General features: G+C 42.3%; 1 protein-coding gene across 1 annotated transcript; it reads left to right on the forward strand.

Annotated features, from left to right (window-relative positions):
• Positions 1–2008: 2008 nt before the first annotated feature.
• On the forward strand, positions 2009–5719 carry LOC147418453 (uncharacterized). Its single transcript, XM_086507112.1, has one exon. It carries the CDS (start codon positions 2009–2011, stop codon positions 5717–5719), a length of 3711 nt encoding a protein of 1236 aa, XP_086363238.1.
• The last annotated feature ends 9341 nt before the right edge of the window (positions 5720–15060 follow it).

A 15060-nucleotide genomic window follows, 5' to 3' on the forward strand; every position in this document is an offset into this window, starting at 1 on the left:
TCTCTCTCTCTCTCTCTCCTCATACATACATACATACAAACGCAAACACATAGACAAATAGCCATATCGATATTTGCATACATACGTGTGAAAAGATAGAGACACACACCCAGAAACAAACAAACACACGCACATAATTTCCACTAGACATGGAAAATGCTACTGATTTGAGTATTCCAAAAGAGATAGACGTTGACATGATATTCATGCAGACACATCCTTTTAATCAAGAATTGTTTCTAGCACTCCATAGTGTGTTGCAAACAAAGTTAAGCTTTGGATCATTTAGGCTTACGATGCAACAATGCTTGTTCGAGAACTACTTAACGAATTTTATCACGCACTCTTCAGCTTCATTGTTCTTTGCTTCACAGTTGGAGTCCTTAAGTGAAAGAGCTACGCAATTGAATGCTTTATATGAAACTTGCAAAACATCAATGACTCTCACAATGGAAGTGATAAATATTTTCTCTCACAAATTCGAAAAAGCACTTGTTGTAATCCTTCGCAATGCTACAAGCGGTGACAACAAACAAGAAGTAATTGGAAAATCAACCGAGCAATTTAGAAAAGGGCTTCTAATTATGGATGCATCTACTATGGGCTTAATCTATTATCCTCTCGTAACTTTGAGATCGCGTCGTAAGCTTGTCCACTAAACAATTGCAGAGTGTGATGAATTAACGCGCTTATGGAGGGAGAACATGGATAAGCCGGCTACTCAAATCGCAAATCTTTTTTTCGAAAAGGAACCACTTTGTGTCCATACACACTCTGCAATTACAACAAAACTAAAGCGACTACGACATGTAGAGCTGACAAAGACTACCTCATCGAAGCAACATGCTTCCATTCTTCCACAAAAAAATACCAAAATTTTGAACAAATTTCTCAAGAGGCTGAATGACACACCTACATATCCATGCGAAAAATGTGGCCGTTTGTTTTTCCGCTCGCAAGTCACACAATTCACTCCTCCACCATCCTCACATGCTGGAGGTGCAAAACGAAAAAGATGTTGCTCTCTATTCTATTGCCGCGCATGCAAACGCAAACCAAACAAATCTAGGGTTCCATTTGAGAGCTTGCATATATCAGGCTTCAACGACCCGCTGTTGCCAATCATGCAACTAAACAATGTCGAGGCACGCCTAGTCTCCATTCGCATACCGTTTGCAAAGATTCAAGAGCTAACTTATGTTGCCAATACGGTTTGCAAGGGAGTGTCGTCAATGTTCTTCCGAATATCAAAAAAACACAACAAGTGCTTCCTCGTTTTATCCACGATGAGGCTTCAGTCTTGATAGGCCTCAAACGCAAGCTCGAGTACACACATTGCTACTTGTCTGGCCTAGTTAGACCTTTACTGACAATGAAGGCCACACACGCTCTTCTTCACACCTCTCTGTATAAAAAGAAAAACATAACCATAAATGATAAATGGCTTGCACACTTTCAAGAAATCTCGCACTCATCACTTCCCCTACACACAAGCACATATGAGCTAGAGGATGAGGAAAGTATTGACACTGATGTACTCTTGCACAACATCACTACCGCTGAGCAGGTCGTTGATTATAACGATAAAATTTTGCACGTTGCACCATCGGAGGGCAACACACCACTTGGTTTGTTTGTTGATGAGTTTTGTGAGGAGCTTAGTTTTCCTACCATCTTCTTTGGAGAGCCTAGAAAATACCACCAGCACGTATCTAAAAATTACCAAGCAGTCGCCAAATGGGAGCTAATGCACAAAGATAGACGTTTCGCGCTCAACATCGAAAACTTGTTTTTCAAATCAGTGAAGATCATGACACAAAAAATACTATCATCCATTTGAATACGTCTCCGCAAAGCGAAACTCGAGGGAGCAACGCTGTGTGCCGGATAGGTTAGTCATGACATAAACATAGAGAAGGTAGTCTTGTCTCGACTCGGCTACAGAGACTTCGAAGCGCTCCGTACCTCTCTGGATTATAAAGAAAAGTTAAAAAAAAAGGTTTTCTCCATGATTCGACAAATAGGGTCCCCAACTTTCTTTGTGACATTTTCCTCTGCTGAGAAACGTTGGAACAAGTTTCTCGATACCTTGCAACAACTAGTCCCGCTGAAACAAGATAGCAATGAGAGCGATAGCTACTTCCGTAGACGTTTGGTACGAGCAGATCCAGTAACAACAGCTCGCTTTTACCTTAACCGCTTCACAGCCATGAAAAGAATACTGCTTAACGATACCACATTATGTGGAAAAATCCTTGACTATTTCTTTGTTACAGAGTTCCAAAGTCATGGCAGGCAGCATGACCATGGTCTTCTATGGGTTGAAGAAGCTCCTGTATTAGACCATGATACAGATGATAGTATTGTGACATTTGTGGACAAGTACATAAGTACAGACAGCTCTAAGCTACCATCAGACCTTCGTGAAATACAAACACATCACCATAGAAAGACTTGTCTCAAGAAAGGCAACTCTTGTCGCTTCACTTTTCCAAGATTCCCCATGCCATTCACAATCATTCTCAGACCATCCATCAATGACTACGAAAATCGAAAGAGAAGCAAGAAAACTTTGAAACGCATTAAGAACAGCCTTGACACACTTCCGACTGAAACTACCATTTCCTTTGAAGAATGGATACGAAACCTCCATTTGACATTCAAAGAATATACTTTGGCAATAGCAAACTTACTATCCACAACAACAATCTTCTTGAAACGATATATAACAGACATTTACACAAACAATTTCAACCCCACGATTTCCACACTATGGGACGCAAACACCGACATTCAATTCTTCTTGAACGCACATGGCGCAGCAAGTTATTGCACATCATACATGACAAAAATCGACAACACATTGATAGGAGCAATAAAATCTCAACTCGATATTTGTGTCGCCAACAACGCAACAACAATTAAGCGACTGCGTAAGCTCGGCAACACTATTCTCAACACACAGCAAATTAGCGCACAACAAGCATCTTACATAGCGTTATCGTTGCCACTCCATTCCACAACTCATGACTTTGTATACATAAGTACTAACCCTCCTAATCAACGTGCATTGGTCCTCAAAAGAAAAGCATCTCTACAAAAACTTGACTCATCCGACACAGACATATTCTTCCGAAACATTATTGACAAATATGCTGAAAGACCACAAAGCCTCCATCATCTATGTTTGGCTGAATATGCATCAAAAATTAAGCAAGAGGGTACAACATACAAAGAATTGCGCAAACCTAGGATCATAAGATTCGTCAAATATAACCTTCTTAAAAACCCAGAAGACCACTATAGAGAACAATGCTTGCTATATCTCCCTTGGATCAATAATGAAAACCAACATTTGATAGAGCTGTCTATATGGAGTGATGTATATAACCAACATCTACAACTCATAAAATCAAATGAAATCAAGTTCAATAAAGACCCAAGCCCAATAGACAAATTAGAGATGCACTGCACTTCCACCCCAAGCACAACTACTACAACCAACAATGACTCACATGCTTCAGATCACGCAGACATTCTTAATGACTTCCAAATAAGTACGCACTCAAGAAACCCTTTCAACTTACAGCATTTCAAGTACACCTCCATGACAAATGACGACTTCCACTCAGGGATCGAAAAATTAAATGAGCAGCAACGACACATATTTGACGACATCATGTTGAAAAAAAGAATTCAACCCAGCAAACAAATACACCTCTTCCTCACAGGAGGTGCAGGAACAGGGAAAACATTCACATTTCTATTGTTAGTAGAAGGACTACAAAGATTTTACAGCCATAGAAACGCTTCAAATCCAGAATCTCCAATAGCATTGCTCATGGCGTACACAGGAAAGGCAGCTTTCAGTATTGGTGGCACAACAATCCACTCGGCGCTTCACTTGCCTCTAATTACTTCTACACAAACAAGATTGAGTGCCGAAAAGCTAGATGCCCTTTCCCTCCTTTACAAAGACTTGAGAATTGCAGTTTTTGATGAGGTGTCTTTGATAGGGTCAAGCGTGTTTTCAATGGCCGACTCACGCTTGCGAGCAATCAAGCGTGTCCACGATAAACCATTCGGTGGTCTGGATGTCATTCTTTGTGGTGATCTATGTCAGGCAAGCCCTGTTAAGGATAGCTGGATCTTCACGCAAAAACATGCACTTTTAGAAGCAGTTTCTCCATCGTACTGGCACACTCACCCACAATGCTACGAGCTTACTCTAACAATGCGACAAAACGATCCAACGTTCGTAGACATTCTTAATAGACTTCGCGTTGCAGAACATACTTCTGAGGATTTGGAATACCTTAACAGCAATTACTACAGACCCGTTCCAATCAGCCATCAAGTTTCTCATCTGTTTTACTCCAACAAAGAAAAGGACGCTCATAATCTTGCTGTTTTTAATCAAATGGAGGGAACACCCCATACTTTCATCGCTATTGATAAAAGAAATAACTTATGCAACAAAACAATTAACATCCCTACAGATCCCAAATTCACTGGAGGATTGCACTCAACACTAAGCCTAAAAACAGGTATTGTTGTCGAGCTATGCGCAGGAAACTTGGATATTCTTGATGGGCTGGTTAATGGAGCAGAAGGCGAGTACAAAACCTTCACACAAGCCAGCGAAAAAACAATAATATGGGTTCACTTCTCTAACCCTGTGATTGGAAATAAAAAACGCTATGAAAACCAAACATTGTATTCACCAACCATTAATAGCCGATGGACCCCAATAGAACGTGTCGTTCGTGAATTCCAGGTCGGCAAAAACTACTTGAACGTAATCTCCAGATACCAATTCCCGTTGCAAGCAGCTAGTGCTCGAATAATTCATCGATCCCAAGGCCTTACGTTGCAAACACTAGCCTTCAATCCTGGAAACATACGAACACATGGTCTTGCATACACAGCATTGTCACGTGTTCGAGACCCAGCAAAGCTTTACCTGCTCAAAGCAATACAACCTTCCCATATCAAAGTCGACCAAACTGTGATACAAGAATTGAATCGCCTGAAAGTGCAAGCTAAATGGCTCTCCACCCAAAACTCGTTGCAATCTTACTCAAACACACATATCATCATTCAATCTCTCAACATTGTGTCCTTTAATAAACACATAAGAAAGATTACAACAAACTCCATTCTGATGACAGCACATGTGCTTTGTTTGCAAGAGACAAGACTAACAAAAACAATACCGCATGCAATACCAGGCTTTCTACATCACCAACTTAATGCGAAAGTGGGTGTCTCAATTCTCCACAAAGAAACACTAACCCACTTTGCCAATGGGAACATCTCTCGTCCAGGAATTGAGATGCTACATACAACCATCAAATTCACAAACAACAAAATCATCATGATAGTTTCCCTCTACAACTCACCTTCGACACGATTACCAAATTTAATAGACGCATTAAAATCATTACTTGAACAACACAATATGGAAATTCCAATCATTATCCTGGGTGACTTCAACATTGACACTAAAGTTCCTAACAGTTCATACAACCACCTCTCCTCTTTCCCGCACAAATATAACATCAGACAATTGATAAAAGATGTTACAACAATCTACAGCTCCTCTTTAGACCATATTTGGGCTACCTCGGCAATATCCGAATACGAATCAGGATCCAACTACATGTACTGGTCCGATCACTCCGCAACATACATTCTGCTACCAATTGCCGACCTTTGACATTGCCAGCCCCCATTCATTTATCACCCTGCAGGCCCCCGTGATCTTTCACCTTGTTTTTTAGAGGGATCGATAAACATACCTAGGTTTCAACGAAATGCACATGTGCGTCCACTTAGGGCATTGGGTTGCTCGTCTGAGTTTGCATCGGGGGGGGGAGGGGAGGGAGGATATCGCTGCCCAATTTTTGTTTGTCATCGGATCTCTTCCCTCACTTCTCCATCATCGATCCCAAGGCTGGGGGTCATTTAAGACCCCGTGCCATTTAGTCATGAGGCTTGGAGACTAAGCAACACAACGCATTTAATGAAGGGGGGGGGGAGGGGGGGGGGGTCAACGGCTCATAACTGCACGATCGGATCCACTCGTGGCCAAGCTGCATGGGGGTTCCCCACCAACGCGTTTTGAACCCACTCGTGGCCAAGCTACGTGGGGGTTCCCCACGAACGGGTTTAGAACCCACAATCTTACGCACGATCTTTTGAGACACATGGGCTAACCACCTCACCAGCACACACATGATGTAGTCCTTCCCATTTTTATGATCATTTATTGTGACCCAACATGCTCTACCGAGTTTAGGGGTTTAATTTGTGCCTGGGTGGTTTAGTTTAATGTGACACATGTGGTTGCAATTGCCTTGGATTTCGTGTGTGGAATTATGAGCCATGGATCCCCTCACCACCCCTCATTGAATGCGTTGTGTTATTTAGTCATGAGGCTTGCGCATGCGTTCAGCCACCCTCGCTCTTCAATGAAGGCCCACAAATGGTAGGAACCAGGGTGCAGGACCCTCCACACTAAGTCGCATGAAGTCTTTATGACTCGAGTGCAATCCCCGCCTATCTCGCAGGTGAGTCCACAGCTTTAACCGTCTCACCTTGGCATCCACGATGAAAAAATTGTTTAAACCCAAGAAGTGTAGCTCAATTGGTGAGACCTTTGTGATGTAACCCCAAGGTTGAGGGTTTGAAGCTCCATCGTTGCATTCTCTTGGGTGTTTCTCCTTCTCTATTGAGGAGGTGGTTCCCATGGTCGCCCCTTGAGAGTGTAATGTAAAGCAATGTACACTTGTAAATACATGATATGCGTATGGTTTCTCCCTACTACCTTCACTGCACTCGATGGTAGAAAAAACTTGTTTATAAACGTAAACACGAACAACACCCCCTTTGGCCTACTCTACTTTTGCTGGTCAAGTTTACCTCTAGCCATTTAGCAGCCATGCATGCTTTGACATCAGCACATGGATTCTTCGTCGTTGCTCCCATGGTCGAGGCTTCGTCAAAAACCTAGTGCCACTTAGTCATGAGGGTGCATACCCAAATATTGGGTTGTGTGTGTGTGTGTGTGTGTGTGTGTGTGGCTGGCGAGGGGAGGGGGGGGCATTGGACCTTAGCACTTTATCCCACGGGGTATTGAAGGAAGTCCAAGAGGTGGGATCGATGCCACATGATTGAGTGCATTTCCATGACGCGTGTCCACCATCCGATTTGTTGAAGTTTACTTTTCTTGTCCGATTTTACTTTTGCTTAAAACTAGTGTGCCATGATTACTTCATTGGGAACATTTCAATTCAAATCACATTCATGAAGTAAACAACCATCGAATATGCTCCAAGGGAAGCGTCATAATGTACCTGAATTTTATGTCAAAATTTAATCCAAAGGTGCATGTATTATGTAAGTTATCATTCTTCCAAACCTCACAAGAATCGAAAATTAAAAGCCAGGCACCGATGTTTATAGCAACAAAAATTTTATAGACATAGGTTAAGAAATCATGATCAATGCACTACATGCTTGCATGCTTGTGTCCAACCCAAAAAAAAAAACGATACATAAGTATGACGGGGAGGTGGCACCATCCTCACCTAGTAATTATAAACCGTAGGGATTGTGCCCTTCACCCGTATACTTGTTTTCTCCTCTAGTCTTGAAGAGTTATGATATGCTACTCCTCCAGTGTCAAAAGGTCACATTTATTTCTCCTCCATTATAGGAGAGTCACTTTTCTTTTTTATCTAAAATGCATGAAAAGAGATTCATAACCTTCAACTTTTCAAAAGTAGTGGTGTCATCATGATCCCGTTGCTAAGCGATATGCCCCACAAGCACTTACAAGTGTGTTCGGATACCTGTAATGCCTTCTATGTCCACATAGACTCAACTCCCTATTTTCCCAACCCAAACTTGCACGCTTGTATTCACTTTGCCGAAGCTTCCTTGTCCAACCTTCATAAGCATATCCTCCCATAAGAGCACTCCAAGGACGTTATCTAGCAATAAACCCTCTCTTCACATCTGGTTAAGATAGTCGAGAGCTTCCTTTCCATATCTAGTAAAAACAGCCAAGAGCTTCTACCATGTTGGGTATATCCTATAGTCAATAAATTCCAAGTAACCTTCTCTCATGTCAATTATGATCTCCATTATCAAATTGATCATGCCTATTGTATCATCTCTTTCCCTATGCATCATGCCGCTCATGTCTACTACGATCTCCATCATCATCTCTAATCCATTGCAGTGATGGAACTTCCTTTCTATAGCCATGTTGGGCATATCTTGCAATCAACACGCCTAGAGCTTCCTCGACCAAACTTGCTGGGAATATCCTCTCATAGGAGCACTCTAAGGACTTTGTTTGCTAAGAAACGCTCACTAGTAAAAATAGTCAAGAGCTTCCTTTCCATATCAGTGTTGGGCAGATCCTAGAATCAATACATTCCTAAGTGACCTTCTCATCTCGACTACGATCTCCATCATCATGTCGCTCATGTCTATTGTAATCTCCGTCATCATAATTGATTACATTGCAGAGCTTCCTTTCCACAACCATGTTGGGCATATCCTACAATCATCATGTCTACTATCAATCTCCATCATCATCTCTCATCTCTTAACCCTCACTTTGCATCTGGTTAAAACAACCAAGAGCTTCCTTTCCATATACATGTTGGACATATCCTAGATCAAAACATTCTAAGAGACCTTTGCTCACGTCAAGCACAATCTCCATCATCATGTCACTTATGTCTACTATGATTTCCATCATCATCTACATCCTGTCTACTGTGATCTCCATCATCATCTCTCATCTCTTAATCCGTTGCGGTGTTGGAGCATCCTTTCCAGAACCATGTTGTGCATATCTTGCAATTGTCATGCCGCTCATATCTACTATGATCTCCATCATCATCTCTCATCTCATAATCCACTACGGTGTTGGAGCTTCCTTTCCACAACCATTTTGGGCATATCCTACAGTCAATACACTCGATGTGATCTTCTTTCATGTCAATTGAGTTTTCCATTATCGTGTCACTTATTTCTATTGTGATCTCCATCATATCCACTATAGTGTTAGAGCCGTGGCATGTTGAGCATAGCATGCAATCATTGTGTCACTCGTGTCTACTATGTCTCCATGATCATCTCTCATCTCTTAAGATGTTGCAGTGTTGGAGCTTCCTTTCCACAACCATGTTGGGCATATTCTACAAAGTTGTTTGTTTCACCATCTTTTAAAGGCTCCTCATTGCTTCCTAATAATCTTTACTAGCAACCTCTCATGATGTTCGTGTCTACACCTCGCGGCGGCCATTTAATAGCTCCACAGTCCTGTAGGGCATATCAAGTGGCCTTCTCTCATGTCAACCATGATCTTTGTCATCATGTTCTCATGTCTATTGTGATCTCCATTACCATCTCTCATCTCTTAATTCTATGCGGTGATGAAGCTTCTTTTTTTACATCCATGCTGGGCCTATCTTGCAAGTTGTTCACCTCCACACCCATGTTGGGCATATCCCACAATCAGCACATTCTAAGTGACCTTCTCTCATGTTGACCGCAGTAAAATATCCATTATCATCTTTGATCTATTAATCCATTGCGGCATTGGAGCTTCCTTTTCATAGCAATGTTGGGTATATCCTGCACTCATCATATCGCTCATATCTATTGCTGTGAGTGCGCAAATGCGGTGCGTGTGTGGAGAGTGAGAAGGGGGGAGAGAGAGAGAGTACATAAGATGTGGGTGGAGCTCCCAAATCTCACTGTATGAGCACAGTGTGAGCATGAAGTGAGAGATCCTTATTCTTTGTATGTATAAAGAATAAGGAGATAAATGTGGGCGGCCGAACACTGGCCGGTGGACACAAGCAAAGCATAGTGAGGCACAATGCCTTTACCTAACATTATCCCATTAAAGGTTGTGTGACGATAAGTGGCAAGAAGACTACCCTACAACTAGTATATACAATAGGTGAGAGAAGACGGCTCTCAACCTATGTCCACTAGCACACTCTGTAATCACTCTAGTGTAGATGCAACATGCATACCACTAGGGCTAGAGCCACAATGACACTCCTGATGCAGGTATCGAATGACGACCTGCATGTCTCCACAATGCACAATGCCAGTGTCAGTCATCGCACGACTGACAACTCCCACTGCAAATGCACCAACCGCGTAAGCAAGATCAGGTCTCGAGACCAAAGGTTAGACATGAGAGACTCGAAAGCTGACAAAACATGCACTATGTGTGCCAACCTATCCCTGTCAGCAACCTCAGTGCCATATGCATCCTCATCAAGACCCACCTGACTATGCATCACCATGTGAGCATCGTCTGGCAAAGTCATATCTGCTGAGAATGATTGCAAAACCAAAAAATCAGCACCACTATAATCACACACAACTGTCTGAAGGACATTGTCGTCGTTAAATGTATCAGACGCATCATAGAACAATGCATCGATCTCTGGCTCAACTGATGTCACCTCAACTAATGACTGACCAAGCTGTGCATCCCTAGAGATACCACTGTTGCGTGAACGTCACCACAAGACAAATGCACAACCTGCTCTCCATGCATCACATTCGCAAAAGAGACACGCCCCATCTCTCGCTTCAAACATGGCTACAAACAAATACACAGAGACTACACCGCCTCGTGTGTCAAAAATATGCAAAGGGTACACCAGACCACTCCTAGCACCTCTGGCTATCACCAGTAATCCCCTATGCATCTGAAATGACCGCTCTCCAAGTAGTACACAATGTACACTACTCTGCAATGGACGCACTAAAATGAGAGTCTGATTGAGTCCTGGTACATAACGTACATCTCGTAACATAAGCAATGCACCGCTAGGTAAATACATGCATACATCTCCAACACCCTCTATGTCATATGATGAACCATGAGCAAAATGCACACAACCAAGTCTCCCACTAGAGAAAGACCAAAACAAATCATGACGTGGCGTCACGTGAAAAACTGCATGCTCACCTAGTAGAAAACACGTAGACAATGTGTTATCCCAAGACACAAAGTAGTCTAAAGGCAAGCTAGACTCAAAAGTGACATGCCCGTCACATACATACTCTCTACCATGCATCTGCCTCTTTTGTTGCCTCATATGCCTGAAGCAATGATGCCTAATATGCCCATCGTGGTTGCATTGCCAACATGTCAGTCGCAATATTGAATGAGAACCGGCTCTAACCTGAAGTGTAACATTTAATGGCCTAGTAAGTAGCGGAAAATAGCATGAACATAGTGAGCATTTCATTAGAATAGGTTCCTAATGAGAATAACAAGAGTGCTTGGGTGGAGAGAGCAACATAAAGTATAACACCTAGTTAGATAGCATGAACAATACTTCAAAAGAGAGAGAAATTAATCTATTGACAACAGTTGAGGACTGGATTTACATGGAGCTGGCGGTCCCCCCTCCAAAAGGCTTTGTATTATGGTTTCTCCCATCAAGAGAGACATTTTACAATACAATTCTTTGTGTTCCTTCAATACTAGCTAGTGCAATGAAGATGGAAACTTCAAGCACTAAGCAAAACACTTATTAAACACAACATCAATTCCCTCACGGTCTCAGACCCAAGACCTCACACACCTTCGAAGATGGTGAGAGCTAGCGGGGTATGAGAGTAGATTGAGAGGAAGAAGGAGTAGTCTTACGAGAAAGATGTACATCTCCTCACATAATCACTCATATTAGCATAGCTTAGCTTAGTAATTAGTATGGTAGAGGAGATGAGCATGCATTGAAGCTTGGCTCTTGGTTGGATTTGCATCACAAAGCCAAGAGTTGTTGGTGTAGGCTTCCCTTCTCACAAGCTTGGAGTAGGTGATAAGCTTTCCATTAAAGCTTGAGAAGGAGAGAGAGAGAGAGTCCTCTTACTCCACACATGGACTAGTGTGAATGTGTATGCAATAATGCCTTTGAAAAATCAGCCCCCCCCTCTCTCTTGGTCGACGACTCTTGCTATTTGCTCATTCTGACACCCCATTGGTGCATGCTAGGCTTAGCCAATGAAATTTAAGCAACATAAGTGATAGCATTCTGACATGTGTCCCCCTTTCCCCTTTTGTGAGAGCTTTAGGTAAGTAATTAATGTTACTAAACTCTCATTGGACCCCTTTGTCTCCTGGCCAATAGGAATCGGGCAAGCTATTGGTCTTATGAATGCTCATTGGAACCCCTAGGAGACTGTCTAATAGTCTTCTAGAGAGCTTAATTATTATTGGTTCCTTTATTAAGTGTTTTTAAATCAATTAGACTAGATTTACTCTAGCCTAATTCTCATTGGTCCACCTCCAAGGCCATCCAATAGGATTTGAGTACACCTTGTGGGCATCTGGGCTAGGGAGCTGACATGTGTCCCTCTTTCCCTTTGTGTAAAGGAGCTTGTGAGTGTGTGTGTACGTGTTTCTCTCTCCTCCTACTTCTAGGGCTTGCCCCCTCCTATGTAGGGATGCATGAAGACTTTTTGAGCACACACAAAGCATCCAATTTTCCTAGGCTTTTGACCTTTGGACACAACCTTTGAATTTTGGAACCTTAGCATTTTGGAAGTCTTAATGGGCTGAACCTTAGGGTCTTTTAAGCCCATTGTTGCACCTTGCTCTTTTGCAGATGGCCCCCCCTTTGGATCCCTATTTTCCCTCCTTTGGATCCCTATTGTGGCCGGTCTGCCAGCTTAACCAATATTCTAGCTTTTTCTTCCCCATATTAAATGATCAGTTTAACATGAGAAAATCATTTAGGAGAATTAGATATTAGTTATTATGACATGAAGCGTCTCCGTATCCATGCCAAAACTATGGCAAACAAAGTGGGAGGTAACTTGACCACTACACAATGCTCAAAAGCATGATCAATCGCATCAAAACCGATACTCACATATGCATAAAACAACTCCACAATCTGCAAACTCTGCAAGCATAAATTGGGACAAACTGCTCAACTGAGCGTAAAGCGCATAACCATATATGCAAGTAGAGAGCAAACTGGCTCAAAACGCGTACCACAAGAGAAACTAACTGCAGAAATATGCAAAAAAACTGTGAAACTTGTGACTAGCCTTTATTGTAGCCACACAAGCATACGCAAATCCTCATTCCTGCGAGAGTGGGTACAAGAACACCAAGCCGTGTCCAAATTGACAAAAACTATCAAAGTGAGAGTAAACACTCAATCACTGTCAAAGTGGGAATATATCGACTACTATACGATCAGAGAGCAAACTGCGAATACGCATAAACCATGGCGAGAAATCTTGGAAAAAATTCGACAGAGTTTTTCCTGGAAAGTGAGCAAAAACTCAAAAAATCTCACCAAATACGCATGACAATAGACACCGTCTCAGTAGCAAAATCCACAAATGGTCTACATGCAATGCCAAAAGCCTGGCAAACTAGCTCACTCTTGACCGAGTAGCTCTATGGATGTGTACTTGTCAAAAAACATTGCAAACCTGTAAACCTGCTACCTACGAGCTATGGCTAGCTCAAACCGTATCCACATAATGCATACATAGCATGAAACTGCACAAAACCGTGCTAAAAGCGCTCTCTGAAATGCCCCACACAGTCAAAGAATGCGCATGAAACCGCATCTAGATGTGTAACGATCCGAAAGTCACATCCCAAAGCATCACTTGAATATGAAAAAACAAGGTTAATTCTCTCTCAATAGCACCACAGTGTGCCATACATAGCCAAAGATGCAAACCGCATCACTCTCTACACTGTAGGAATCAAACTGCAAAACCTCGATATGTCGAGATTGTTGACATGCTACTGTAGAAACTTTAGTTCTTAGAATTTAAAATTTTTGATATAATCATCATGTCCGGAACATGCCAAAACCTCAGGTTAGACTCCTGGATCACATGTATATGAGTCCGAGTGTGAGAGATATGCCAAAAAACCTCCGTTTTAGGTCCAAAAATGCAACATAAACTTGCTTCTGTTGCACCTGCTGTAATTTAAATCATAATTTCAGAAAATGAAAATCACCATCGCATCCGGAATGTGCCAAAATCCCAACCTAGACTACTGGATCATATCCATTCGACTCCGTGTAACGGAGATATGCGAAAAACACTGTTTCGAGAGCCAAAAACAGCTAAAACAAGCTGCAACACTTCTTGTTCCTGCTCTTTTTCTGCAAAATTTAGCAATGGCTTACTACACAAGCTGAATATACATACCTAAGCTGAGATCTGATACCGTCGAGCCGTATCTGCCTCCGCCGAGCTCAAGCCGCCATAGCCGAGCTTTATCGCTTCTGTCTCGTCGGGAAGCCGTCGCACGCGCGTCGCCAAAGCTCTGATACCAATTGTGAGTGCACGAATGTGGTGCGTGTGTAAAGAGTGATAAGGGGGGAGAGAGAGAGTACACAAGATGTGGGTGGAACTCCCAAATCTCATTGTATGAGCATAGTGTGAGAATGAATGAGAGCTCCTTATTCTTTGTATGTATAAAGAATAAGGAGATAAATGTGGACGGCCGAACACTGGCCGGCGGACACGAGCAAAGCATGGTGAGGCACACCACCTTTACCTAACAATTGCGATCTCCATCATCATCATCTCTCATCTCTTAATATGTTGTGGTGCTTGAGCTACCTTTCCGTTGTCGGGGGATATGGGTTCGCGAGGTGAACCGAGTCAGCACCGGGCTGCTTGCTGTGGGAAATAAGAGAGACAAGACGCACGGCACAAAGCAAAAGATTCTATCAACACTTTAAATACTTAAAACTCGACAACCGAAATGGTTTAAACTGCTAATGATTAGCCGAAGTGGAATTCGATTACAAATGTGTGCCGTTAACGGCACTCATGGAGTTAGGAGAGTTAAATGCTTTTGAATTAGATCAAGACTGTAAAATTTCCACTTATGCTCGCCATTAGAGTCTTTATAAGCTGATTAGGACGTAAGTATCCGGCAAAATCCCCTGCTTGATACCCTTGTATCTTCCAAATACAATAGAGAGAGTTTATCCTCTCTCCTTGCTTACTCGAGAGCAA

Source organism: Adiantum capillus-veneris, chromosome 30, assembly GCF_014529385.1.
Source record: "Adiantum capillus-veneris isolate H3 chromosome 30, ASM1452938v2, whole genome shotgun sequence".
NCBI classification, from domain to species: domain Eukaryota; kingdom Viridiplantae; phylum Streptophyta; class Polypodiopsida; order Polypodiales; family Pteridaceae; genus Adiantum; species Adiantum capillus-veneris.

Excerpts from the sequence above, each read along its gene's own strand:
- LOC147418453 (XM_086507112.1), top strand. The coding sequence starts at position 2,009 with ATGATTCGACAAATAGGGTCCCCAACTTTCTTTGTGACATTTTCCTCT.